Raw genomic sequence first — 26695 nt, 5'->3', positions numbered from 1 at the left:
CAACACCATCATTACCAGCTGCCAACCCCCACCCAATTCCACGGCCTCTTCCACCAGCCTTCCTCATTTTTGGTAGAAATGTAGACAAAATCCAACAAACTATATAGTAATGTAAAACAAGGTACAAGGTGTCTATAGGACAGGGGAGATTTTGAATTTCTGCAGACACTTGTGGACAGTTTTGGATTGTGTGAGGCCCACTGATATCTGAGCGCTATGTCACAGGCTCGATGGCACAGCTGTGACAAAAGTGACGAGAGGATAAGGGAGATTTTGAATTTCTGCAGACACTTGTGGACAGTTTTGGATTGTGTGAGGCCCACTGATATCTGAGCGCTATGTGACAGGCTCGATGGCACAGCTGTGACAAAAGTGACGAGAGGATAAGGGAGATTTTGAATTTCTGCAGACACTTGTGGACAGTTTTGGATTGTGTGAGGCCCACTGATATCTGAGCGCTATGTCACAGGCTCGATGGCACAGCTGTGACAAAAGTGACGAGAGGATAAGGGAGATTTTGAATTTCTGCAGACACTTGTGGACAGTTTCGATTGTGTGAGGCCCACTGATATCTGAGCGCTATGTGACAGGCTCGATGGCACAGCTGTGACAAAAGTGACGAGAGGATAAGGGAGATTTTGAATTTCTGCAGACACTTGTGGACAGTTTTGTATTGTGTGAGGCCCACTGATATCTGAGCGCTATGTCACAGGCTCGATGGCACAGCTGTGACAAAAGTGACGAGAGGATAAGGGAGATTTTGAATTTCTGCAGACACTTGTGGACAGTTTTGGATTGTGTGAGGCCCACTGATACCTGAGCGCTATGTGACAGGCTCGATGGCACAGCTGTGCCAAAAGTGACGAGAGGATAAGGGAGATTTTGAATTTCTGCAGACACTTGTGGACAGTTTTGGATTGTGTGAGGCCCACTGATATCTGAGCGCTATGTGACAGGCTCGATGGCACAGCTGTGACAAAAGTGACGAGAGGATAAGGGAGATTTTGAATTTCTGCAGACACTTGTGGACAGTTTTGGATTGTGTGAGGCCCACTGATATCTGAGCGCTATGTGACAGGCTCGATGGCACAGCTGTGCCAAAAGTGACGAGAGGATAAGGGAGATTTTGAATTTCTGCAGACACTTGTGGACAGTTTTGGATTGTGTGAGGCCCACTGATATCTGAGCGCTATGTGACAGGCTCGATGGCACAGCTGTGACAAAAGTGACGAGAGGATAAGGGAGATTTTGAATTTCTGCAGACACTTGTGGACAGTTTTGGATTGTGTGAGGCCCACTGATATCTGAGCGCTATGTGACAGGCTCGATGGCACAGCTGTGACAAAAGTGACGAGAGGATAAGGGAGATTTTGAATTTCTGCAGACACTTGTGGACAGTTTTGTATTGTGTGAGGCCCACTGATATCTGAGCGCTATGTCACAGGCTCGATGGCACAGCTGTGACAAAAGTGACGAGAGGATAAGGGAGATTTTGAATTTCTGCAGACACTTGTGGACAGTTTTGGATTGTGTGAGGCCCACTGATATCTGAGCGCTATGTGACAGGCTCGATGGCACAGCTGTGACAAAAGGGACTAGAGGATAAGGGAGATTGGATTGCTTTTAAAAAAGCAGTTTGCGGAGCAGTGGGTAAACAGCAATGCCAGCCTGTCAGGAAGCCTTAAAAGGCAGCCCAACAACCAACACCACTGATACAGCACAATATAGCCTCCCCTTGCACTGCACACACAGTGACTGGTGTGTTGTGCAGGCCAAATTGCTAGCAGCAGAAGCAGTTTTTTTTTCTTCTCAGGACAAAAAAAAAAAATTGGGATTGCTTTTAAAAAAGCAGTTTGCGGAGCAGTGGGTAAACAGCAATGCAGGAATGTCAGGAAGCCTTAGAAGGCAGCCCAACAACCAACACCACTGATACACCACTATATAGCCTCCCCTTGCACTGCACACACAGTGACTGGTGTGTTGTGCAGGCCAAATCGCTAGCAGCAGAAGCAGTTTTTTTGTCTTCTTCCCTGCCTAACGCTCTCCCTACAGAATCAGCAGCAACCTCTCCCTATACTGAGATCGGCAGAAGTAAGATGGCGGTCGGCGTGCACGCCCTTTTATACCCCCTGTGACGCCCACCAAAGCAAGCCAATCACTTGCATGCCCTTCTGAAAGATGGTGGTGACCCCTGCCTATGTCATCACGTTGCCCACAGTGTCCGTGGATCCTGATTGGCTGAAAAAGAGCGCAAAACAAACTTTTGAAACGCGACTTTGGCGTGTTAGTCGCCGACCTCGTGGCCGACCTCATCCTAGGGTCGGGTTTCGTTTCATGAAACCCGACTTTGCCAAAAGTCGGCGACTTTTTAAATTTTTCGACCCGTTTCGCTCAACTCTAGTCATAAGAGATGGATGGGAATGATTGCTCACATATCCCAACCCCCAGAGGCGTGGTTTGGTAGATAAAATGGAGGCCGAATGCCTCATTCAGGGTCTGGAGCTGGAGATGTGTGGATCTCCTGTGTGTTGGTCTGTGCTAATGTAAAGAGGTGGCGGGGCACTCATGTACCTTCTCTCTCATTTACACTGTTTATCTGTGTCACATGTGGCACCCTGATGTTTTATTAATGTTTTACTATTGTGTGTACTGTAATGTAAATGTATTTGTCGTGTTGTCATGTGTTGCGCTTAGGGATAGATTAGGAAGTAGTGCAGGACTGTAGGTGGATTAGAATAGAGGGGGGCACAGTAGAGAGAGAGCATAGGATAGATGTAAGAGTAGTAAGGTATAGACAGCGTAAGGGTTAAGTAGATGGGAGGGGCACAGAGCAGGGAGATATAGGAAAGGGACTTCCTGTTTGGAGACAAACGCCCGGGCAGCCTGCCCAAGGGCAGGATGTGTAAGTAGAGAGAGAACAAAGAATTATAGGTATGGGAATAAGTCTTCGGATTGCAGTAAGGGGCCCCAGGCTGGAGAACAATGTAAACGGACACCAGCTCAACAGAATCATCTCCATGAAGGATTCGGGGTCTAAGCACCTTTCCCTAATGTAACTGGACGAGGGGCTGACAGGGAGCTGGTGATGTGTAACGTACTGATGGGACACGGATTGTCCAAAGTGTCTGCCTGGATGGCAGGTACAAGTGAGACATGGGCTGGACACTGATTGTCCAAAGAGACGGCAGGGATTGCCAGGAGCAAAGAAAGAGAGATTATAGAGAGAATGGAGTCTTCCCAGAAGGCAGGGAAAGTATGGGATACGTTGCCCTGTGTGAACTGTCCTGCTGATGTGATGGATGCCTTATTGTTTAGTAAAGTTCAACTGTTGGAAAAGAACTGTGACTTTGTGGTGTTTCCTGGAACTTGGAAGTCAAAAGCTGGAATGACAGAGATTGAAGGGATTCCAGCAATGGAAGTGAGTACTCGGTCGCACCCATCACACACACAGCAAAAAGGACTTGTTGTTTCATCTGTGAGGCGTCAGGGTGTGGGAACAATAACGACACTATCCTGAGTGGGCAGACCCGCTGTAAGTTGTATGAACTTTTTACTTTATGTTTTCACTTTGTGATGGAAAAGGCTACTTTTTGTTTCGCCATCTGGAGCAGTTTATGCACTTTAAATAAACTTGCATGGACATTGCCGCAATACCGCTTCCTGTGCCTACCTCAATCGCAATCGTGATTACAGATCTCTACAATATGTATTATTGTAGTTTGCTCTATTTTTGCCATCTTATACTATTCATTCAAGCATTTTTACAATATTGCTCTATAACTCAGATTTCTTTCTTACCTACTGACTTAAAAACCGTTGTTTTATCTGGAAAAGCGGGTTTTGTTCCTTTGAGCATTTCACCAATTTCTCCAAAAATAGTTGCCTAAACAAAACAAAAAAAAAAAACCCACAATCAAAATATTTTCAACTTTTGCATTTCTGATTCTTGGACATCAGTCTAAAAAGAACAAGTATGGAACACAAAGCTCATTGCAATGTCTGAGTACTGAAAAGGGTTATAAAAAAAAATTAAAGTTAGCACCTATTCACTGAATAAGTCATAATTTGCGAATCGATGGGGATTCAACCTTTGAGCCCCCCCCACTGATACTAAGAATTGGACTCTCAAATGCCCTATTAGAATTGAAGTGTAGCCGCGCATGCGCACTAATTCTCAATTCATTCTCTATAGGACCGCAGGAAACAACTGAGTATTCAGATTGTACATCCGCTCTGGAGATACAATTACTATTCTGAGCGTGTTAGTTTCCTACCACCTAATATGTAACAATTAGCTCCTGTCAGACAACCAAACTGATGACTGTGGAAATGTAATTACAAGCTTTGGAATACTAAATACAAAGCTGCTCTGTTCTATCAAGGGCAATATTTAGATATAAATATGATCTATTTTTTAATAAAGCTTTAATTGAACAGTTATGAGGGCTTCAAAGATTAGAGGATAGCTACCCATTTATCGGGGGTCTAACCGCTGGGACCCCCAGTGATGATAAAAAAGCGGGTTTCAGAAGACCTTGACGGTAAATTCCATGGATTTCTCATTAACTCCCTTTTGTGAGCCTTAAGAGGAGCTACACAATATGTAAACCCCTCTCTCCCTGCCACCAGTCGCCAGTTCTAAATTCTTCTTTCCCTGGTTCACTATCGTTACTCTGAAACTGCTTAGCTAGTTTGATTCCTAATTCTGCTCTCAGCTTGTGATTTGACTATTCAACCACCTGGCAATATTGTTCTTGATTCCCATGTCTTGGTATTGAGCTGGATTCCTATCCATCTGCTGCCAGACCGCTGCAGTGGATAATAGCCTCTCTGTGGACTCAACCCAAGGGGCCCTTGCGTAAATACAGATCCCTATATAGTGGCTAAAAAGTCAAGGCCAGCATTCCTCTGGTATCTGCAAGACAAAGTGGCTAGAACAAAGGTGGTCCAGGGAAGCTCTTTTAAGAGCAGAAAGCCTTCCATTGACAGTGCTCCCTGACAGAAGGCTGAGCATGTGCACCACTGCACCATTCATCCTCTATGCGCATACTTGAGATAGCCAAGTATAGCACTCAACTATATCCATTCTATTAGGGCTTGGTAATGGGCCAGAGTTGATAAATTACCAACTTATTTATTCATTTAAAAATTAACAATTACATTCTTTGCAAATTACATGTCGCCTTTTTACAAGTAATAGGGTAGAATATCATTACAGACAGATACAATATTTCCTAACCCTGATCTGGTGGCCAATATGGCTAACCTTGGTTGAGTCCACTACTCTCTTAAAGGAAAAGGGCCCAGCAATCGGTAAGCTGCCCCTCAACCCAATGGATAGAGGATAACCCTTTAAGTTCTATGTTCAGTGTCTTAAACTACTGTATCTCTATGTTATGTACTATTCAGACAAATAACACAACCAGCTCACCAAGTATAATAATAATATACTCAAAATCTATTACAAAAATATTCAGAAACAGAATGCCTCACTATCAGATGAATGATTAACAGTATGTAGGCATAAGCCCCAAACTACCAGCATGGTGCAGAATGGTGACAAATGCCAGAGAAGCAACACCGATTTGTCTCAGTTTATGAAGTCGAGCTGACAGTTTCCCGTATTCATTAATAGTATTCATTATCGGGTCTATACATTTTAGGACATCCTCAGAAAACGATAACGTATCATCAGCATATAGTGAGATATGTTCCTCCATATTACTGCATTTAAAATTTCTTATCTCAACAATCATGCCAGAGGCTTCATGGTAATAACGAAGGAGATCGAAGACAGGGGACAATCTGCAGTGTGCACCTCCACAATGCGACAGAATCCAACTTTGGTAATAATATCTCACCACATTTTTGGAAAATTCTCAGTGAGGCTAGTTTCACACTAGCATTTTTTAGCTCTGCGCTTCGTGCCCAATAGAATCGCATGCAAAAAACGCATACGTTTTGTATGCGTTTGCTTTTTTAGGTGCATGCGTTTTAACCAGTTTCTAGCCATGTTAACTCTTAAAACGCCTGCGATTTTAAACGCAGGCGTGCGCACGTCCATGCGCACGCCTGCGTTCCCATAGACTGTAATGTGATTTTTTTTTTTTGCGCATTCCGTGCACAAGCGTGCGCATGCGTTTTTTTGAGACAGGTCGGACGGACCAAAAATGCAATAGGTTACTGCCGGCGCGCCTAGGCACACACTACAAAAAAAGCATACGCACGAAAATGCATACGAACGCGTGCATACGCTAGACCATGCGCCCCCATGTTAAAGAAAGGGGCGCAGGACGCATGCGCATGGACGCGCACGAAGTGTGAAACCAGCCTTAGCCATTTGATTCCGAAGCCTTTTCATTGGGTATGGATTGTGAGGTGACCTTCAGCTCTTTAAGGGTCAGAGGTGGATCCATAGCCGCACTGGCTTCTGCTTACAACTTGGGCAATTTGATATTGTCTAGAAACCTTCCTATCCCAGCGTCCTTATGAGCAATTTTATATTTTTAAACTTCCTCATATTAGTCCCCCATAATATTATAAGAATCTTTTACAAGCTTCCCCTTAGAGGTTTTATAAGATCGTCCTACTGTGGCAAGCAAGTGGCCATCACTTTTCCCCTTTTCAAAATATTTTTGATGGACAAATGTTTATCATCCGCCTTAAACAAGTCGTATTCTTTGTATGGCCTCTTTCCATATGTATATACTATTGTCAGAGTGGTCTGATATATAGGTTTGTTCACTTCGAGCTCTTTCCTGAAGTTCTTGTGTAATTTTATTAAATTTTAAACAAAGTTTTATTACTAGGGCATCAATTATTTTACCATAGTTGTACTGTAGTTTTATCATCAGATGATCTGGAAGTGTTCTTCTTCACTGATCACTGGTGGCCAATACATTTTTCTTGTGAAAACATCTTACCCCGGATAGCACAATATCCCCAGACTCCTTCTGACTGGCCTCTCTGGTGTCCACATACAGCACACAATTCTTCATCAGAGTATCGTCTAGTTCTCTCCAGTCTGGCCGGCAAGCACCAAGAGCTGAAAAAGAACGTGGTCTTATTTAATCTTGAAATCACTGAATTCTAAATCTAATGATTGGCTATGTTCACTTTAAGGCATCCTTACAGGGAGTCCCTGAGCACAAAATGAGTGTTCAAACCAAGCATAGGAGCTCAGTGCACCCATGGCATATCCAAGTAGATCAGTGGATCTTCCCACCTACTTGTTTTCCATCTATTTCCAACCTCCTCATCCATGATTGACAGCTCTGGCTTTCCAGAAAACATGAAGAGCTGAGCCATTCCCAATGTACTCCCAGTGCCTGTATTGAGTATGAACAGTCACTTTGTGCTGACAGACTCCTTTTAACTAGACATGGGCGAATATGTTTGGCTCCCTCCTTATTCGGCAAGCTATAGCGCTTAACAAAGAAGCTACAGCGGGATCCTGAATACTTGGATCGCTCCCGATAATCTGGTGTTCGGCACTGCAGCTGCCTGTGTCGCAGCTGCGTGACAGTCACAACACACGCAGTTTGCATTCCCTTTATTTTTTTCAGCAGTATATATAAAGCCCATCTTATCTTAATACTCCAGGTTTTCCAATGTATCAGCAAATGCTGGGCCCTGTATTGTTCAACATCTTTATCAATGATTTAGATGAAGGAATTGAGGGTAAACTGATTAAATTTGCTGATGACACAAAGCTAGGAGGGATAGCTAATACTAGAGAAGAGAGAGAGAGGATTCAAAAAGATTTAAATAAACTGGAGAAGTGGGCAGCAACTAACAGAATGGTTTTTAACAGGGAGAAATGCAAAGTACTACATCTGGGCAATAAAAATGAAAAAAGCATATATAGAATGGGAGGAATAGGGCTAAGTGACAGCACATGTGAAAAAGACTTGGGTATACTAATAGATCACAGACTGAATATGAGTCAACAGTGTGATGCAACAGCAAAAAAGGCAAATGCAATTCTAGGATGTATTAACAGAAGCATACAGTCTAGATCACGTGAAGTCATTATCTCCCTCTACTCCTCTTTGGTCAGACCTCATCTGGAATATTGTGTCCAGCTTTGGGCACCACATTTTAAAAAAGACATCAACAAACTGGAGCAAGTTCAGAAAAGAAAGGTTGCAGGATTTGGGAATGTTTAGTTTGCAAAAGAGAAGACTGAGAGGAGACTTAATAGCTGTCTACAAATATCTAAAGGGCTGTCACATTGTAGAAGGATCAACTTTATTCTCATTTGCCCAAGGAAAGACTAGAAGCAATGGGATGAAACTGAATGGGAGGAGACACAGATTAGATATTAGAAAAAACTTTTTGACAGTTAGAGTGATTAATGAGTGGAACAGGCTGCCACGAGAAGTGGTGAGTTCTCCTTCAATGGAAGTCTTCAAACAGAGGCTGGACAGACATCTGACTGGGATGATTTAGCGAATCCTGCTTTGAGCAGGGGGTTGGACCAGATGGCCCAGGAGGTCCCTTCCAACTCTACGATTCTATGATTCTATGATTCTATGAAATATGTTGGCTGTCTGTGATTTTTATTTTTAATTTTTAAAAAAAAAAAAAAATTAAAAGGGCAACATATTTGAAGAATGTTTGGAATATTTTCATGTGTTGCCAGAGTTTACTCATTTTTCTATATTATTGTCTTTACAGAAAAGAAGACAGTGTTAACTGCAGTACCGTTTATGTGGGCACCTGGCTTGACCCAATCCCCAAAAAGGATGGGTTCTGTAGACATTGTGGCTGTGATAATTACATCCGCATCAGTCACTGCTTCTTGGGCTGTGGAACAAACATGAACTTTTCCTTCTACGGCTCTCGCAAATTTTTCAGATTTTTCCTTTGTGCGACTCCAAATCCTGACCTTTGTGGTAAGAAAAAAAAGATTTTCATAGACAATAATTTTAAGATTCTTCTTCACTCTAGGGTGAAAGAAGTTTACTAGGCCACTGGGAGAAGCGTTGTATCACTATAGAAGCGGACATAAAAGAAAATTCCAGCTTTATATGAAAGGAGGAATATAAATACCTGCTACATCCTTACCTGGACCTGCTCCATCGATATCTGCTTCTGTTGCCATGTGCTACCTTATTTACTCCTCGTTCAGCGCTGGTGGTGGTGGGGAAGTTAAGACCAATATTACTGGGAAGATTAGGGACTGTTCAGCCAGCAACACTGGTGTGGTTTGGACTTGTGGTGTTGCCGGCTAAAGAGAAAGGGTGTGTGCACAGTCTTGCAGCTCATAAGGAGTAATCAGTTCCCTACTGTGGTCAATGAGGCAGTACCACACCCTATTTAAACTCCCACACTTCTGGGAATTCTGGGAATTGCCAATCAGGGCAGGTGCAGATGACTTTTTTTCTCCATCCGAGAAAATCAGTCTTAGGCCAGGATCACACATGCAAGAAACTTGGACGAGTTTCGCATATTAATACCTGGCACTGCCGCCGGCATTCAGGAGCTGAGCCTGTAGCTGCATGTATTGCTATGCAGCCGCATGCTCCGATCCGTGTGCCGGTGGCAGTGCCGGGTATTAACATACAAGACTCATCCGAGTTTCTCGAATGTGTGATCCCGGCCTTATTATGCTACTCACACTCTGATCAGATTGTGATCAGAGTGGGATTCAATTTTCTCAACGATAAAGAGAAACCACCAAAGTTTCTCCACCTTCCACTCGGTACGAGGAAAGGAACCTCCGCTGCCTGAACTGACCGGCCGGGCCTGGAATCCGTCAATCTTCTACAGGTATGTCTGTAAGGATAGGGACAGGAAACCAACTGATGTGTGGGAGAGGTGCCGCCCTTTTATGTCTGTAGGTTTCCTGTCCCTGAAGGGCGGATCCCCTCTCTCGTGCACCACCTACAGCACCTGTCATGGGAAACCGAATAAAAACTGATCATGTGCAAGACCTCATTGATTAACATGGGTGCAAGTGTTATCTGTCAAAACCATGGATAACATTTGTCCAATTAAAACGGTGGTCTGCACGTGCCCTTATAGCTTGGTTTACTCCCTGTACTGTGGTGCTATTCCTCTGTTGTGCTCATCATTTTCTTAACATCAGGGTCACAAGCTCCACTTCTATCTCATGGAGATTACAGTTTGTGGGAAATAAGCTGAATCAAATCATCCTTAAGGGGATTTAGAATTTTACAGCATTTTGTCAAGGACGCTTATAATGTTACTGTCACGATATCAGTGCTAATTGTGAATACGAACAAGACTACAGGTATGAATGACATTTATAACTGTCCTACTAGGACACACTGATGCACGATGTAGGAGGGGAGTATGGAAATAAAATAAGGAGAAGGTAATATGTGGGTTCAGGAAACCTGGCTATGGGATCATAAACCACAAGAGGTATCAATGCCATCAATGTTCAATATGATGTCTGAATCACTTCATGAATATTTATACGCCTGTGGTTGGATGTCAAGCTTTATTTCTAGCTAACGTGGGCATTATTTTTTTACTGTGCTGTTCATGGATTCTAAAATTGTAGAACTGCTTACATATTCAGGAAAAACATGATTATATATATGTATATTGCGTAATATGACTTATCTGATTCACTTTTCATATGGGGTGTGGTATGCAAATTGCGTAGGTGAGCTATGCAAACTTCAATTCATCTTACTTCTCCATTGAATGTAACATTCTGTCTACTGCCTCCTATTTCAGTGGCATGTAAAAGTTTAGACACCCCTGATCAAAATGACTGTTAGGCCGGAGACACACTGGCGATTTTAAAATAGGTCTGATTCTGTTCCAGCGAAGTCTGTCAAGTGTCGTGCAAGTGTCTATCATGCAAGTACAATCTAATTTTTCACACCTAGCATGCAATTTACATCCGAATGTAGTGCAATTGCTATCTGATTGCAATGTGATTTTAACATGAGCTTTTACATGCAGCAATTCTCTATGTCAATTACACAGTTTTCTAAGGAAATATTCTTCAAAACACACACATCAAAAAAACATATATATATATTTTTTATAGATAGACAGATAAAAAGCCGACACTTCAGCAGCTGCGTAAAGTCACAGTGGGACCCGACAGGATAGAATAGATAGATTACATACAGTATATACACATAGAGGTCTGTGACATATACAATTAGTACAGTGTGTGTGCATCTTACTGTTCATGTATTTAATTATAAAAGGATTTTTTTTCTGAAAAAAATGGAGTGGGCTTTTCTTAACCAGCAGAGGGAAAGCCAATGGCTGGGGGCAGATGTTTATATCCTGGTAAGGGGGTAATACCCATGGAGCTTCCAAGGCCTTTACTGGCTATTAAAATGGGGGACGCCCCCAAAAAATGACCAGAAAAGGGTAAGAAGACAGCTGCAACTGATATTAACTGGATATTGCCCCCCAGGCTAAAAACATCAGCTCTCAGTCACCCCAGAAAAGCACATCTATAAGATGTGCCAATTCTGGCACTTAGCCTCACTCTTCCCACTTGTCCTGTTGCGCTGGCAAGTGGTTTAATAGTTGGGGGGTTGATGTCACCTTTGTATTAGCAGCTGACATCAAGCTCAGAGGTTAGTAATGGAGTGGCAGCTATACCATACCATCTGTACCCCATATAGAGACATTGTACAAAAACATATCCAGAATAAAGTCTTTCAATTGAAAGAATGACACAGACTCCTTTAGTCAATCTTAATTAAACCATATTTACGACAACACAGATTCCAGTGATGCCCATGTAAGAGAATTAAAATAGTAAACAACAAAATTTCTCACCTGTCCCCTGAAAAGATAGTAATCCATCTGTCCCACGACAGGTCTTGCTCTGCTACATCTAGATGACAGGCTTTTTCTGGGTTGGCTGAGAGCTTATGTTTTTAGTCTGGTGGGGGCAATGTCCAATGACCCCTTCCTAGGCTTTTAATAACAGCCCACAGATGTCTGCCTAGCCTTTGCTGGTTATTAATTATAGCGGGACCCTAGGTCATTTTTTGGTGGGTCCCCCCGTTTTTGATAGCCAGTAAGAGTTAAGTATACAGCTGTGAAATTATATTAATAGCCTGGGAAGCTCCATTTGTATTACTCCCTTCCCTGGCTATAAACATCTGCCCCCAGCCGTCGGCTTTCCCTCTGCTGGTTAAGAAAATTACGCGGGAACCCACTCCATTTTTTCAGAAAGATAATCTTTTAATAATTAAAAACATGTACAGTAAGCTGCACACACTGCACTAATTGTATATGTAACTAGCATCTTTATATCTATCTATTCTATCCTGTTGGGTCCCACTGTGATTTTACTATATACACCAGATGAATTCCCGGCTTGGACGCATGGTCCGAGTGCTGTGTGATTTTTTTTTTCCTCGCACCCATTGAGTTTTATTGCGGAATGCGATCCGATTTCCGATTACAATCGTAGCATGTTGCGATTTTTTTCCAGTCTGATTGTGATTCGATCCTTGCTGGAAAATTAAAAAAAAAAAAAAAAAAAAAATCGCAGATGAACACACAATGATAGAATAACATTGGTCCGAATGCAATCTGATTTTTAATCAGATTGCATTTGTCAGATTACATCGCAAATGGGAATGAGGCCTCATTGTGAACAGCTAGCCTAGTTGAAACTGAAATGATGTCTAAAAGGGCTAAAGGTCATCATGACACATTTCCTTTGTATTTTAGTAATATATATATATATATATATATATATATATAGTGAGGTAGCGCTGTCATTCGGATAGGGGATTCTCGCTTGGCAGCCCAATAATCACATCTGGCACAGGTTTTCCATAAAACCATATCAGGCCCTGCGGTTTATTCACGCATCATAAACTGTGACCAATAACATACAGTTCATATCACCAGCATAGCGTCCATTACAGAGCTTCCCTCTGTTAAGCCTGTGGTCACACAGGGTCTCAATGTCCAGTACTCAGGCTCTTCAGCCTCACAGACTTCTCACCCCATCAGGGTTTACCTCATGGCTGCTACAGCCCACTGCAGACGTTCCTTCCCTCCTCTGGGAACTCTCAGACGCTGGCAGCCATTCCACATAGCCACTTCTCATGCTGTGTGCCAGGAGACACATCTCCTAGCGGGACCTTCCACACTGGACCAACTAGGTCCCTACATTCACCCATGTGACCTACCCTGGCCACCTTATATGGTCCATAGCCACGCCCCCTGGGTCACATGGCTATGACCTCATTGCAGGTCCTTCACACACTCATACACACTCTACCATAGTGTACTAAACACACCCCCTGGGTGGGTATGTAGGTAACTAGGTCCGCCCGTCTCCCTAGTTACCTGGAGACTTCTCCCTGACACATTGAACCAGCACCTCAGCAGTATCACTGCTGATCAATACACGCATAAGTCTCCATCTCAAGGCCACCCACCTTGAGATACATAACGGTCATTCAGGACTCTGCCATTCATCCTCTCTCCTAGGACATCCACACAGCGCCCCCTAGCGGACACAGTGGTCATTACACCACAATATATATATATATATATATATATATATATATATATATATATATATATATATATACACACACACACACATACTGTACATACACTGTATATATATGTGATTTTTTCATTTTAAAAATTACAAAAAAGAAAAATAGGTCTATGCAAAAATTTTTGCATCAACCTATTTTCCTTTTTTGTAATTTTGAAATGAAGTATTGCAGTATATAGTACAAACAATAAAACAATCGCAGGTGCAAGTCCCCTAAAAGGACTAAAATATAATGTGAAAAAAATAAAAAAACTCAAATCACCACCTTTCCCCCTATTAAAAATAAAGGAAAAAATTAAAATAAAAAACATCAAAGTCAGATCTATCAAAACATGGAATCAATTAACCTATATGGTAAACACTGTAAAAAGAAAAAAAAAAATCAAAATACAACAATTTGTTTTTATTGTCTCCTCTCCCTAAAAATGTAGTAAAAAATATTGTAGGTAAACTAAACTGGTATCACTACGAAAAAAACAAGCCCTCATGCAGCTCCATCATCGGAAAATAAAAATATAAAAATGCTGAAAAATGGTGGCAGAAAGCAAAATAAATTTTGGTACAATATTCTAAATTTTGTTTCATGAGTTATAAAGAAGAAAAGAAATAACTGCTAGTGCGTTTTTGCCACGATCGTACTGACCTGTACAATTATGTTTCCGGGTCATTTTAACTGCACAATGAACGCCATAAAATAAAAACAAAAAACAATGACAGAATTATATTTTTTTCACCATTTAATGACAATTGTTTCTTTTTTTTTTTTTTTTTTTTAAGCACATTGTATGATAAAACAAGTAGTGTCATTAAAAACTACAACTCGTCCCGCAAAAAAAAAAACAAGCAAGCCCTCAAGTGTCAATGTCTGTGGGAAAATAAAATAGTTTTGGCTCGTGGAAAAAAACAAAAAAATTCATTGGTCCTTAAAGGGTTTAAGTAGAAAAAAAAAACACAACCATGCTCTGAATTATGCTATTAGTGTAGCCCACCAAAATGCCCTAAAGGGAGTCACAAAGGAGGAAAGAAAAAGACCGGGTTTTTCAATGTATCCGCGCTGACCACACAAGGACAGGATTATTCTTCAAAGCTTTATTGTGCCGACGCGTTTCGTGGCAAATCTGCCACTTCCTCCGGGCCAAAGAACGCATCGGCACAATAAAGCTTTGAAGAATAATCCTGTCCTTGTGTGGTCAGCGCGGATACATTAAAAAACCCGGTCTTTTTCTTTCCTCCTTTGTGACATTGGTATCTACGGGAGTCTGCAGCAACCACTGATCCCTTTTCCTTTAAAGTTGAGTGCATTAACCGTGTATTGTCACCGAAAATATCACTTTTATTGCCCTATGTGCGCTCGCTATCCTTAATTTCTAAAGGGAGTCAGTCAGTTCAAACTAACAGTATAAACTAAGCCCATAAATGATCTTGTGGGAGATGTAGCCCCTATAACAAAATTTTTAAAAAAATCACGCTCTCAGGCCATGTTCACATTTAGGGTATATACTATGTTTTTTCTGCTGCTATTTTTGTGTGCAGAAAATCTCCTACGTTTAAAGATATTCATTTTTGTGCATTTTATCTCTACAGACTCCTATGGAGATCCTGAAAAAAACCACAAAAGCAGTGTAAAAAAATACAAAAAAAAATCACACACAAATGGTTGTGCAGAATGAAAGCTTTTCTGTCCTATAAAAACAGTGCTTCTAATCTGTACCAAATGGGGAAAACGCATAAAAAACACACAACAAAAATGCAGTAACCAGAGGAGATTGTTATTGCGTAGTTTGGTACAGAAAACCTGTATTGTTTGCACTAGATATGAACATGGCCTTACTATTTTAGTTGCGTCCTCCATTCTGTAAAAACTGAAGATTAATTAAATATGCCAATTAGTGTGCTCGGTGCACCCATGGTGTGGCTGAGAGGCTCAGTGTATGGCCCCTCCCATTAGTTAGCATGTCTCCACCTTCCTTACTGGTGATTGACAGTGGTGGCTTCCCTGAACTTCCTCTGCAGACACAGCTTACCGCAGACAAAGTAAGTTGAAGGCGGTGGGCATGCAAAACCAGCGGGCGGATCAGTGCACTGCGCCTCTCGGCCACACCAAGGGTGCACTCAGAAGCTTAAATAACATTTTTGCAGAATGAAGGAAGCGATTAGAACAGACAACAGGCGATTTGTATATTGCCTACATTCCTATGTGGGCAGTTTATACTGTCAGATTGGCCTCCTTTTAAACATTTCGCCCTCTGCCAATCACTACTTGCACAAGAATAAACTCGTTGCTCCCCTCCAGCTTCTCATTTGACTTCATTCAGGGTAGTATTTGGATTCGGCTATGAAAGTGAAAACCTATTGTGACTTTCGAACCTTCTCCGCATTTTGTTTTATTGAAGCCTCGACTGTAATAGAAATGACAAATCTAACGGTCTCCTTCACATTGTTGAGAGTAATATGAGCAATTCTGATTTCACCCAATGCAAGTGCATCGGTTCCTCTTGTTATAATGACAGCTCTTATTTACCTCTTTGAATAAAAACTGCTGTGTGAAGGCTTGGTAATGACTGAGCGCCTGAGCGCCGGAGCCCAGAATGCAGAGCACTTCAGCAGGTGAGGGTTTCAGCAGCTGGAAAAGAAAAAGATCACAGTAAAGGCTAAATACTGTCATTATGAATATATTGTCTATATCCAAACTATATGGACAAAACGATTGGGACACGTCTTAATCACTGAATTCGGGTTTTTAATTTAAAGGGGTCGGCCACTATTTTCCATGTCCCTTGCATATGCCCTACCCTCCACAAATAAGCATTTCACTGAATACACAACCAAATTCTGTTGTACCTTAATGTGATCTGATTCTTTCACATGAGAGAATCGCAGCACAGGTGTGGAGAAGACAGAGAAATTAATTTCTCCATCTTCTCCATTGCCTGTGCCCACAGTAATCTGACTGCACTCAGATGCGCACCCGTAGACTTGTATGGGTGCGCGTGATCCAAATATTGGAGCCACTCGCAGCATTATTTTTCTTTCTCATACCGAAACAGCTTGGTTGTAACATGTCTTTAAAGATTCATTTATAACATTCGCCTCTAGACTTCTTTCCACCAAACTGCGGAGCAGTGAATGATGAGCAAGGTGAGAGATTTCACCAAGATATTGCAGCTATGGAGAAAAGATACCAAGGAAAAAATGTAATTCATCAATGCTATCAGATTATTGTTGGACAATTGTGAGAGATGATCCAATGCAGGAGTACAAGAGACAAGCAAAAAAAAGACTTGTCACTGAATGAGGATCAAATGTTGCAGTGCAATTTCTGTAACTGTTTATAATTCACAATAGTGTGTAGACAGGAATTAGTCATTTGAATTGTTGCTAAAGCCAAGATCCTTATATGTTTTGAGGAGATTTTCCACCAATAGAGTTGAGCGACTTTGGTCGGATCGGGTTTCATGAAACAAAATTTGTTTCAGATGAAACTGGTCCGACTAGGGCAAAAAAAAGTCGGAGTTTCGTCCGAAACCCGTCCCCAATGCATTGAGTGGATGAATGTCATCCGCTCAATGCCGACTTTTATTCCCCATTGACTTGCATTGGGGTCGGGTTTCGGACGAAACTCCGACTTTTTTTGCCCTAGTCGGACCAATTTCATCTGAAACAAATTTTGTTTCATGAAACCCGATCCGACCAAAGTCGCTCAACTCTATCCACCAAGTCTTCATAGTTATCTGCTCTTGAGTTTCTCCAAAAATTAGTTACTACTAACTTGAATGCTACCCATGCAACAACCAAAGAAACTCCTCATCTTGAAGAAGCTTATGAATCTGAGGTCTAATAAAGACTTCATCCTTTATCTTTGCTCCACTCAACCCTGGAAGTGTATCAATGAGATACTTAAATGCTTTTTCATTTTTATCCATTGCCTTTACAAAATTCTTCATTAGGTCCAACTTGTTATGCAATGGTGGTAACAATCTTATTATGGGTCAAGAAGTGCTGGGTGCCGGATATTTTTACTCCCTGGCTGAAGTGTATGTCGGAGAGGTCAGTCTCACTAAGGCTGGGGTCACACATGCGAGAAACTTGGGTGAGTCTTGCACGTCACTACCCTGGCACTCGGGAGAGGTCCGGCGCCTGCGCACTGCAGTATTCTGCTCAGCCCTCAACAGGGCAGAGCAGTGCGCCTACGCAGGAGCCACGACAGGCAGCAAAGAAGAGGACGTCATCGCTACAAGATGGGAGGCGCCGGACTGCAACACCCATTGGACCAAGACGGGACCGCCCCTGAGTGAATATAATATAACTCCTTTTTCTTCTCTTTCAGGTTACATCGGGGGCTTATCTACAGCATTACAGAATGCATTACAGAGTGCTATAGATAAGCCCCTGATGGCGGTGCCGGCAGCTGATAGGCGAAAAATAGGTGACAGATTCCCTTTAATTCCTCACTAAATTGTGCCCTCACCTTTGTCGCAATTGCTGAAACGGCAGCAGTTCTCTTATCTGTAATGACTTTACCATCAATCACCTAGGTCCAAAAGTAACACGACAAAAGAAGAATAGAGAAATATGATGTAAGTAAGTCACGGAGACAGCGCGGACAATACAATGAAAACAGCAAATATAGAAAATGATGGCAAACTGAAAATAAAGTGTTTTAGCAGCTAATATATTTCATAATACACCAAGACCCTCTGAAACTAAAGGGCCATTTGCGGGACGAGTTGTAGTTTTGGTAGACATCATTTTGCCATACAACGCACTGAAAAACTGGAAAAAAAATTCCAGATGCACTGACATTATGAAAAAAAAATGCAATTTCGCACTTGTTTTCCAGGTTTTGGATTTATGACATATCGGTGCAGAGCCGGCTGTCAATCAATAAAATTGAAGTTTTGAAATGGCCAAGTCCTGAGCTTAATCCTGCAGAAATGCCATGAAAGGGCCAGAAAAGAGAAAACCCACCGACATACCAGAATCAAAGCTGTTTTATAAGGAGGAATTGGCCTATATGCCTCCAGGTCGATGAGCAGAACTAATCGACAATTAGTGGAAACATTTCGATGAAGTTATTGCTGAACAATTTGGTCACCCCAGATACCGGAAAAAAAGGGTTCACATACTTTTGCCACTCACAGACGGGATATTGGATCTTTTTTCTCATTCTAAAGAGAAATTTGTTTTACGCACTTATCTGATTTGGTTCTCTTTATCTACTTACTACGAATTTGTGTGAAAATTTGGCCAAGTTCAATTTACGCAGAAATGTGGAAATTATATAAAAATTTGCCACCTCAATTTTCCTAGTTGAAAAATAAATAAGAAAACAATAAAATCCAATAAAATTATATATTAGTAAAAATTAAAATCCCAGAATTGCCTTTTTTTTTTTTGTTTCTGTGCTACCACCCAAAAATGCAAAAAGAAGTGATATAACTGTTTGCTCCTTATCTTGGCATCAATAAGATAAGCCCTAATACAGCTCCACTGATGCAGAAAAATGAAAAAGTAATGAGTCTAAAAAAAAAAAAGCAACAAACCAATTTAGTTTTTTCTGTAGCAAATTTCTGGATTTGTCAGTGACATGTCAGGTCATTTTTACTGTACAATAAATCAGTAAAAATAAAAAAAAAGAAAGAAAAAGCAAAAACAAAAGTACAATTGTTTCCTCCATTTCATTGCACTTAGATTTTTTTTTTTACATCATTTTCTAGTGCAACCCCTCCTGCTATCATTTATTGGGGTTTTACCGGAATTTTAATATAATGTTATTTTTCTTCAGATTCATCTTTGATGTGCTCTGTGGCATAAACCAGATGAATTGAGTGCACAAAAAGACAGGTAAAAGAGTTACAACCTCTCCCATTTGACTCTCAGAATGAGCTCATTGACGGACACTCAGTTAACTCATTCTGCAGCCAGCAATAGACAGTGCAACACAGGCTGTAAAGGGCAAACTGTACAAGCATTTTAAGAAAACTTATTTGGAAACGTGATTTCTTGCCCAAGACATTTAAAGGAATCTGTCATCAGGATTCTGCTATGTAATCCGATGGTAACATGAGGTAGGGGATGAGATTCTGATTTCAGCGATGTATCACTTATTAGACTGTATGCTGTTGTTTCAATGCAATGAGTGTTTTATCAGCTGGAGATTATCACTGCCTGGATTGGTGCCTCCTGGTGCGACCACGCCCCCTCCTCTGATAAGCAGCTTACTGTTGATATACAATGTACACAGAAAGCTGTGGTGTGGGGGCGGGGTTAGCTTTCTTATCTCAGCTACATGCAACAACTAAAAACGCTGTTTCTGTCACAACTGCTGCACCCAGTAAACTAAGTGATACATCGCTGGAATCAGGATCTCTTTTTCTACATTATGCTGCTCTCAGATGAGGTAGCAAAAACCTGGTCACAGATACCCTTTAAATAATAATAACAATAAATTATCTCAAAGTAGACAGCACCTTTAACCCAGAATTTTAAAATATGATAATGTAGATAATATTGACATTAGTTACTGCAGATGATACCCCTGAAGCATAAACCTGGTCACACATGGAATAGTTTTTAAAAATTATGAAAGAGTTAAAGAAAAAAGATATTGCATAACTTCCACATAGTTCCAGCACATCTGGGACTTGTAACTAAAGTGCTTTATCGGTTACCCTATAAATTACTGTTAAAATGCCATAATTTATCTGAAAAAAACAACCAGAGAAAGAACATTTAATACAGCAAATATTAACCATTTCCCATCCATCCCATTACTACACTAGAAACAAACAGGAGCATAAAGAGCATTGGTGCCCCCTGCTGGAGACTGAACCAACTCTCGATATTCCGATAAACTAGGAACAGTCGGACATCAACGGCGCACGGTACTTACAGCTTTGAGGGTCCCGTCGGACGGCTCAAATAAAAGGACGGTTGCTTGATGCGAAGGAGTGTCAGACGAGGTCTTAGTTTCATAGAACGTCACCAACTTTGTTGTTAAGGCATCGTCCTCTGCGCTATAAGCTGGCATCACCCCTAAGAAACTAAGATCATATTATGCTTAGGATGGGATTAAAAAAAATCACTATATTATCTGTTAGGACGAGATAAACGTCTCCAATTAGTTATAGTTACCAGAAATTGTCATTCACCCAAAAGTTTATTGTGTAGATAAAAGAGTTCATCCAACTTTTACAAAAGGTCCAACAATGGGATTTTAATAGAATAAATAATAATAAAACAAAAAATTGCACAACCAACTAAATGTTTTAGCCAAGTCGTTGATAATGTGAGATTGTAGGGTCTGATGATCGCTTTCTTTTAGTGCAGTCAGTGCCTATAGGGGGTTGCAATAGTTGTAGTTGCACATAGGCCAGGGGGTTCCTTTGGCCACACAAAGATGGCGGGAGATTTCTCCACTTGCCTCCTCTTAACTCTTTTGTGGGTAGTGGAGAAAAGGATCCACAGCAACTGATTCCATTGGTTAAGGAAAGAGTTCCAGTACCCCCCCCTTTTATTTTTATTTGTACACGGACATCTCTCCTACACCCTGGCATCACTCACTGCACAAAGCAAAGAGGCTGAAGTGACAGGAGGGAGAGTAGGAAATAAAAGGAATGAGGCGCCTCCTGAAGAAGCTGTGTGAAACGTGCGTTGGGGCAGAGGGACATCCAGGGTCCACCACCGTTCTACTGCTGGTATGTACATTCATACATCTTTTTAAATCCATTCACAGTATACTATTGGCTCAGGCCAGCATTTAAGTTGTGAGAAGTGGATGCACAGTCCTTTTTATATGTATGCCTCTTTCTTAGGCTCATTATTTATTCATGATGGGGCATTGTGGTCCTCTGTGACTGTTATCACATTGTGAAATTTGTTGTATTGTGGTTGGACAGCATTGGTTTGGGGTGAGTTTATGGCGAGTGTGTCCCCATTCATTCATTCATTCAGCACCTTGTTTATATATGTTTTTAATTATCTTCAAATAAAGAATATTTTTATTGCATATAACATTCAGTGGTGCCTTGTGTTTACTACATGGTCATCATTAGTGTGATTCAAGGTCAGGATCAAGCAGAATCAGGAAATCAACAGGGATAGCAGAAATATCGGAGGAAAGCTATTTGGCAACTACAGGGAGTTTAAATAGGGTGTGGTTATGCACAAGTGGGAAAAGAATGATGCTGATTACTCTTGCTGTGCTGCTGGACAGCACACATACCCATTCTGCCCGACTGGACCGCACACACACCCATTCTGCCCGACTGGACCACACACACACCCTTTCTGCCCAACTAGACGACACACACACCCATTCTGCCCGACTGGACCGCACACACACCCATTCTGCCCGACTGGACGACACACACACCCATTCTGCCCGACTGGACCGCACACACACCCATTCTGCCCGACTGGACCGCACACACACCCATTCTGCCCGACTGGACCACATACACACCCTTTCTGCCCAACTAGACGGCACACACACCCATTCTGCCAGACTGGACCGCACACACACCCATTCTGCCCGACTGAACCGCACACACACCCATTCTGCCCGACTGGACCGCACACACACCCATTCTGCCCGACTGGACCGCACACACACCCATTCTGCCCGACTGGACCACACACACACCCATTCTGCCCGACTGGACCACACACACACCCTTTCTGCCCAACTAGATGACACACACACCCATTCTGCCCGACTGGACCGCACACACACCCATTCTGCCCGACTGGACCACACACACACCCATTCTGCCCGACTGGACCGCACACACACCCATTCTGCCCGACTGGACCGCACACACACCCATTCTGCCCGACTGGACCACATACACACCCATTCTGCCCAACTAGACGGCACACACACCCATTCTGCCAGACTGGACCGCACACACACCCATTCTGCCCGACTGAACCGCACACACACCCATTCTGCCCGACTGAACCGCACACACACCCATTCTGCCCGACTGGACCGCACACACACCCATTCTGCCCGACTGGACCGCACACACACCCATTCTGCCCGACTGGACCGCACACACACCCTTTCTGCCCGACTGGACCGCGCATACACCCTTTCTGCCCGACTGGACCGCGCACACACCCATTCTGCCCGACTGGACCGCGCACACACCCATTCTGCCCGACTGGACCGCACACACACCCATTCTGCCCGACTGGACCGCACACACACCCATTCTGCCCGACTGGACCGCACACACACCCATTCTGCCCGACTGGACCGCACACACACCCATTCTGCCCGACTGGACCGCACACACACCCATTCTGCCCGACTGGACCGCACACACACCCATTCTGCCCGACTGGACCGCGCACACACCCATTCTGCCCGACTGGACCGCGCACACACCCATTCTGCCTGACTGGACCGCACACACACCCATTCTGCCCGAATGGACCACGAGCACACCCATTCTTCCTGACTGGACAGCACACATCCATTCTGCCTGACTGGACAGCACACACGCCCGTTCTGCCTGACTGGAAAGCATACACACTCATTCTGCCCGACTGGAAAGTACACACGCCCATTCTGCCGGACTGGACAGCATCACAAACCCCATCCACACTAATATCTTTGGCTTTGCAGCTCCTCATCTTCCAGAGGCTGTGTCCATGACATCTCGCCCATCACCAGCTCCACCCTCAGAGTGAATAAAGAGCAGCCTGGCAAAAGGAGGTAGCTGTCGCTTAAGCAAGTCCAGGTAGAGATGTTCCAAAATTTATTTCAAGAATAAACATTATTTATCTCCTAAAGGAACTAAGATAAAGTCTTTAAAACAAATGTCTAAAGTATTTAAAGAGAAGGTGCCGTGATTTCTATTTTTGTTTTAATAATCATTTATATATACCGTAATCAATTATTTTTAATTCAAAACTAAATTCACTGTTTTATCAAAGTTTTTTTTAATTATTTAACCAACCACTGAGATCTGCCATTTATATTTGCTGGTGTGTAACAGCACTTACACACCTAAAATATGGGAGCCCCTGCACATATGAGTCTGTAGTCACTGTCCAGTGACTATGTGGGGCCATTATACTGTGAAGCACAATGGAGCAATATGTGGTGCACATTATACTGAGGAGCACTATGTGGGTCCACTACATTCTGGAGCACTCTGTGGGGCCGTTATACTGTATGGTGCACTATGAGGGGTCATTATACTGTATGGTGCACTATGTGAGGCCATTATACTATATGGTGCACTATGTGGGGCCATTGTACTATATTGTGCAGTATGTGGCGCCATTATATTGTGGAGCTCTATGTGGGTCCATTGCATTCTTTAGCACTATGTGGGGCCATTATACTGTATGGTGCACTATGTGGGGCCATTATACTATATGGTGCACTATGTGGGGCCATTATACTATATTGTGCACTATGTGGCGCCATTATATTGTGGAGCACTATGTGAGGCCATTATACTGTGAAGCTCTATGTCAGGCCATTATACTGTGTGGTGCACTATGTGGGCCATTATATTGTAGAGCACCATGTGGACCCATTATATGGCGAAGCACTATGTGGAGCCATTATACTGGGAAGCACTTTGTGGGGCCATTATAATGTGTGGAGCACTATGTGGGGCCATTATAATGTGTGGAGCACTATGTGGGGCCCATTATACTGTGAAGCACTATATGGGGCCCATTATATTACCACTACTCCCATAGAAGTGAATGGAGCAAACAAACACCCAGAAGGGGAGAAGAGCGCGGTCACACATGTGAGCAGATCAAAGCCACATTTAATGCAGTCGTAATGTGTTCTAACACTACACTAGGCTTTCATGGAAAATTTCAGCAGCTGCTTCCTCTAGTGTTTAAAAGTGGAAAATATCAACCCATTTAGACTATTGTTAGTATTTTACTTAATTAAATAGAAATGATAATATAAAAAATGAAAACATTAATACTTTAGATTCCATTTTTTTCAATTTTTGATTTTTTTATGGCACCTTCCCTTTATTTTACCAGAATCAATGGGTGTATTTGCAGTTTTTGTATTCAAGGTATAATCTCTGTAGTGCGACATTTTATTAGACCCACTTACTCTTACATTATTTTTTACATAAAACAATTTTTAAAAAAAACCCTAAACTTCAATTTCTCCAAATGTTAATCATGAGTGATCTGGGGAATACTTTCCTGTTCTCTTGAAGCAATTTCCCATCTCTACATCTTGTAGGACGTCAAAAGGTTACAGATCAGGAGAATGAAACATGGTCAGAGTTGTCTTTTTCTGTATACCGTATGTGTGATGCAGAATCGATTCCTCGATAATTTGCCAACTGGTTTGATAAAGAACTTACAGGTCACTAAGATTTAGATGAAGTATTTGAATATTAGCCTAGGATAAAGCAGTATAATAGTGGGTCAATTTCTTATGGTGGGTCTTGAGGATAAATAGAGCGCCCGCCAGGGCCGTGGGGATACTAGGCACTGGGCCCGGTCAGTTCTTAAAGGGATGTGTCACGGCAGCAGTGACCCGATCCGTGGCCCTGGGTGTCCAATAAAAATGATGAAAAGGGGTTTAAAGTTTATAAAAGATTTGTGACGCCACCTGTGGTATTCGGCAAATAAGGTGTTAGCCAATGCTGCAGATTCAGTCCACTGGGGCAGATGTTAATGCAGCAGAGTTGGTTCAGCTCTCCACAGGCAGAGCTATTCCCCAGGGCAGATTATGGTGTTGGAAATGATGGTGGTTGTAGTGCAGGGCAAGTGACGCAGCAAATAAACTGAGGACACAGTAGAGTGCAGTTTTCACACTTTACTCACAGTTCTGTTGTTACAGTTCCCAGCCGGGGTGCTGTGTCCTCCATGTTTGTGGTCCAGCCAGCTCCCAAGTAATTTGGTAATCATTTTACCAGGATTCCCTTCAGATGTTCCTTTCCTGGCCGTCTCACTACGCTGGCTACCACCTCTCCTGCCCTGCGTCTTCACATACAGTGTCCCAATCCAGCAGACTCGGATCTTGTCGGACGACGTTGGTCAGGCCCCTGGATCCGATATGTCTGCATTTTCGGCGAATATGTATGGATGTGGCTGTAACACTTGCAATGCCTACCACCTCCGGTTTCCTAGCTGAGTCCTTAGTGTCACCGCTAGTTTTGGGGCCGGTCCACGCCGGTGGATGCGGGCTCCACGGATAGATCTCTCATTATCCGTGCCCCCAAGACGTCTTCTTCCTTTTCACTTCTGGAACCTCTCTCTCTGTTCCGTGCTTCTTCACTTTCTGTAGTCTGGGGACAAGCTGCTCTCAGCTTTAGCCCCCCCTGTAGACTGTCTGCCTCCTTCCTCTCCCTCCAACAGACTCTCACAGACTGCCCTCTGGTCACACAGACACACAACCTCTACACAGCTCTTCCCATCGACTGAGAGATCTAATGTTGGATGCAAGTGTTAGAATCCTGGGTAATGACCCCCACCTTACCTGAGTGCCAGGTACCACACCTCTAGGTGAGGTGCAATACCTCTGTAGTGATTGAACCACAGGGGCACCACATAAAAATTGCTTCCTATATGAGACATGACAAGGATGGAAACAAGCAAATGCATTCAACTTGAAGCAGTGCCGTATAGTGGTTACAGTCTCTCAGAGAGGACACAGACTTGATGGTTACACACTGGATAGTGGCACAGAGATTGGTGGTTACATTTAAATATCTAAGTACAGAGCTTAGAAGTGGCACAACAATGCCACGGCATTGAGATTTGCCAGTGATGGTAAACAACAAGAATTGTTAGTAGATGAAGCAGACGATTGCCTTCCGCAATGAACACATCCCAATAGCTGCTTGAGGCAATTAACACGGTACACCTTGCTGCTTGACATCCTCAGAGCAGTCCATGTTTTTTTTATCTTTAGGAACAGTCCATAATATTACTCATTGACACAAATCCACGGTAGAACTCTCAGTAAAAGATCCATTTTAAAGAAAAAATTTTCTTCACCATTGTAGGACACCACAACGTTCAATATACTTTTCCCACTTGATTCTGATGTCTCTGGCTACAGCACAACATAATGATACAGGCTGCAGTCACATTTTCTATTTGGACCACATCATATTCGCCACAGGCAGTTGCAGGGGAGTAGGCCTGGCA

General features: G+C 42.6%; 1 protein-coding gene across 4 annotated transcripts in view; it reads right to left on the bottom strand.

Annotated features, from left to right (window-relative positions):
• The window catches only part of CRYM (crystallin mu), a 98240-nt gene that overhangs the window by 39288 nt on the left and 32257 nt on the right, over positions 1-26695 (bottom strand). For 2 of the 4 annotated variants that reach the window (XM_073543020.1, XM_073543017.1), the window contains exons 2-7: positions 20430-20580; positions 18006-18068; positions 16059-16160; positions 8707-8890; positions 6924-7045; positions 3799-3883 (exon numbers count right to left, since the gene is read on the bottom strand). In XM_073543020.1, coding sequence (XP_073399121.1) covers positions 3799-3883; positions 6924-7045; positions 8707-8890; positions 16059-16160; positions 18006-18068; positions 20430-20567 — 694 coding nt within the window. In that variant the 5' untranslated portion in view covers positions 20568-20580. Of the gene's footprint in view, positions 1-3798; positions 3884-6923; positions 7046-8706; positions 8891-16058; positions 16161-18005; positions 18069-20429; positions 20581-25366; positions 25902-26695 lie in introns of those variants that run through there. The other 2 variants (XM_073543018.1, XM_073543019.1) reach the window with 2 other exon arrangements.

Source organism: Dendrobates tinctorius, unplaced genomic scaffold (assembly GCF_039654945.1).
Source record: "Dendrobates tinctorius isolate UK_male_01 unplaced genomic scaffold, ASM3965494v1 ptg000129l, whole genome shotgun sequence".
Lineage (NCBI taxonomy): Eukaryota > Metazoa > Chordata > Amphibia > Anura > Dendrobatidae > Dendrobates > Dendrobates tinctorius.
Note: the sequence above shows the minus strand (reverse complement) of the source record. Positions and strands in the feature narration are given on the sequence as shown.